This window comes from Pelophylax lessonae (genome assembly GCF_965119305.1).
Source record: "Pelophylax lessonae genome assembly, chromosome: 1".
In the NCBI taxonomy this organism is placed as follows: Eukaryota; Metazoa; Chordata; class Amphibia; order Anura; family Ranidae; genus Pelophylax; species Pelophylax lessonae.
In genome coordinates, this window is record NC_138768.1 from 253,024,145 (window position 1) to 253,027,691 (window position 3,547).

The following is a 3,547-nucleotide window of genomic DNA, read 5'->3' on the forward strand; positions in this document are numbered from 1 at the left end:
CTCTCTGCATTGAAAGGGGGCACGCTGTGGTCAGTACCAGCCAGCAGTACCATCCAGCAGTACCAGCCTGAGCCAGCAGTACCCACAGCAGTACCAGCCAGCAGGTAAAATGCAGTGCATCTGTGTGAATGCAGCATTAGGCCCCTTTCATGCTATCGGTATGATTATATTGTGGGGGATTGCAGATTGTGTTTCGGGGGATTGAGGGGGAATACAGACTGCAGATTTTTTAGGGGGAGATTACAGATTGCGTTTTGGGAGGTTGGGGGAATGAAGATTGTGTTTTTTTAGGGGGGTGAGGGATTGCATTGTGTTTTTTTTTGGGGGGGGGTGAGGGATTGCATTATGCTCTTTGGGGGGTGAGGGACTGCAGATTGTGTTTTGGGGATTGGGGGAATCGCAGATTGCATTGTGGGGATTGCAGATTGTATTGAGGGCAGTTGCAGACTGTGTAATGAGCATATGTGGGACAATGAGCTTGTCTGTAATGAGCATATGTGTGTCAATGAGCTTGTCTGTAGTGAGTATGTGTGTGTCAGTGAGCTTGTGTTTTTGTATCTACCATGACACAAAAATGTATACGGCTGCCATGCATTTTTTTTTTCAGGACTGCTTTGCATTCCCAGTCAGGACCAACTCAGGGGATAGTCAGTGCCAGGGAGGCGAAAGTGTTAACACACACTGGGTAGTTATTAAAACTATAAAAAGTGGTGTGCGATCATATAAATGGCGACTACAAAGAAAAGAAAAATTGGTGCAGAGTGTCGAGTTTTCCAAGAGAAATGGACAAATGATTATTTTTTTGTGGAAGTCAAAGGCAAACCTGTGTGCCTAGTTTGTGGCGATGCATTAGCAGTAATGAAAAAAGCAAATCTGGAGCGTCATTACAGCTCAAAACATCCTAAACTCAGCGAATTGGGAGGCCAATTGCGCCTGGATAAAATCAATGCTCTTCAGCGGAGTTTGGAATCACAACAAGCCACTTTCACTAGACCTCGTTTTGACAGAGACAACGTTATTCAGACGAGTTATGTAGTGAGTGAGCTAATAGCAAAGAAGCTCAGGCCTCATGTAGAGGGAGAGTTTGTGAAAGAGTGCATGGTTGCTGCTGCGGAGTTGTTAGCACCAGACAAAGTAAAATTGTTTCAGAGTGTTAGTTTGTCTCGGAGAACCGTCTCAGAACGAATTACTGACTTAGCACAAGATATTGAAAAAACATTGAAGGATTCTGCAGGAGATTTTCAATTTTTCTCTCTGGCTTGTGACGAGACAACGGACATAACAAATACTGCTCAACTGGCTGTTTTTGTTTGTGGGATAACTGCAGAGTTTGACATAAGAGAGGAACTGCTTTCACTGGAAGCTATGCATGGCACTACAAGAGGTGAGGACTTGTTTGAAAGAATTGTTTTATCAATGAAAAAACTTGAGCTAACATTTGAAAAGTTAAGTGGCCTTACTACAGATGGAGCTCCAGCCATGGTTGGCTCACAAAAAGGTTTAGTTGCGTTTGTCAAGAAAGAACTGAATCGTCTCAATCTTGATCCAAATGATTTAATTATATGCCACTGCATCATACACCAAGAAAGTCTCTGTGCACAGTCGTTGCGATTCAACAATGTGATGTCAACTGTAGTGTCATGCATAAATTTTATCAAAACCAGAGGGCTTAACAGCCGCCAGTTTAAGGAGTTACTGAGTGATCTTGACTCTGAGTATGGTGATCTTGTTTATCACTGTGAAGTGCGGTGGCTGAGTCGCGGGAACATGCTCAGGAGGTTTTATGAACTGCAGAATGAAGTCAAGCAGTTCATGGAGATGAAGGGAAAACCTGTCATGGAACTCACTGATAGCAAGTGGCTGTGTGATCTTGCATTCATGGTGGACATTACTAAGTACCTCTCAGAGCTGAACATCAAGCTGCAGGGCCCCAACCAGCTTCTCAGCTCACTGCTTTCAAAAGTTAAATCATTTGAAGGTAAATTAAGGTTGTGGAAAGTGCAACTCGAGAAGAATAACACGGTGCATTTCCCCACTCTGGAAGGACAAATGCCTTCTACAACACAAGAATATGCTAGTGAATGTGCACAACTAATTGAGGCATTTAATGATAGATTCAAGGATGTGAAAAGAAAACAAATGGAATTGAATATCTTTGCTACACCTTTTAATGTGGAACCAGCTGATGTGCCTGATAACCTACAACACGAAATAATTCAGCTGCAAAGCGATGATGTGCTGAAAGCTAGGTACAACAACCTCCCACTGCTTGAGTTCTACAAACATTACATAAGTAATGATGAATTCCCAACTTTGAGAAGACATGCATTAAAATATGCATCTGTGTTCGGAACAACTTACTGCTGCGAGCAGTTCTTTTCAAAACTTACCATCGCAAAGAGTCGACTGCGCTCCAGACTGACAGATGAAAACCTGGAAAACCAGTTGCGAGTAGCAACATCATCAATATCAGCTAATATCACACACCTCACCAAAGAGAAGCAGTTCCAGCCATCACATTAGGGGTGAGTTAATTAAATGCTAGCTCCATGGAGACGAGTGATGTGTAGGAGCTGTCGGTACTCTGACACAGGAGGTTATAGCAGCCATCCATAGCCCAGCGATTCCTGGCAGGACCATCTCATACCACCATTCCAGGCTCTCTTTTTGGCTTTGTCCGGTAAGAGTCCAGGCACCACAAGTGTGCTAGAGTGTAACCTGAGTGTCTGGGAATCCCTTCACAGCTGCATGACCCCTGGAGCAGTGATATCTATATATGCCCTTCATTTCCATTCTCTGGTAAGAGGCTAAGCTGGTGGCGGGACGCTGAACTTTCCTATCACAAGTTTTGCACCTTCCAGATTTTTGTGTTTGCAGCACGGCATTTGAACCTTCACTTTTTGAACTGTTTTATTAGTGTCATGGACGTTCATCATTGTTGTTCACTGGTGGCTCACTAGTTTGAGTTTTTGGATTAGCATTTGTTTTTTCACTAATTTGGATTTACTTTTCAGTATATAATCCTTATTTACTGGTGATTTCATTTACACATCACTTTGTATGTTGTACTACATTACTTGGGTTAGCGCACCTGATTTTTTCATACACACTTAATTAAATGTTTGACCAAATAACAGGCTAATTTTTAAGTTGATCATTTTGTACGGCCCCCGAATGATGTTACAAAAATCCAAACGGCCCTTGGCAGAAAAAAGGTTCCCCACCCCTGGTTTAGAGGGACAGCCAGGTCTTCGTAGATTTGCAGTGGTCTGAACTTCCATTTCAATATTATCGCTTGCATAGTGTTCCTTGGGATGTTTAAAGCTTGGGAAATCTTTTTGTGTCCAAATCCGGCTTTAAACTTCTCCACAACAGTATCTCGGACCTGCCTGGTGTGTTCCTTGTTCTTCATGATGCTTTCTGCGCTTTAAACGGACCTCTGAGACTATCACAGTGCAGGTGCATTTATACGGAGACTTGATTACACACAGGTGGATTCTATTTATCATCATTAGTCATTTAGGTCAACATTGGATCATTCAGAGAT

General features: G+C 42.8%; 1 protein-coding gene across 1 annotated transcript; it reads left to right on the plus strand.

Annotated features, from left to right (window-relative positions):
* Window positions 1-726: 726 nt before the first annotated feature.
* Window positions 727-3,021, plus strand: LOC309544846 (general transcription factor II-I repeat domain-containing protein 2B-like; the record flags this gene model as incomplete). The annotated part of the gene is made up of 2 exons (XM_082243829.1): window positions 727-2,249; window positions 3,015-3,021. The coding sequence occupies 2 exons, from the start codon at window positions 727-729 to the stop codon at window positions 3,019-3,021; spliced, it is 1,530 nt and encodes a 509-aa protein (XP_082099955.1).
* Window positions 3,022-3,547: the final 526 nt, after the last annotated feature.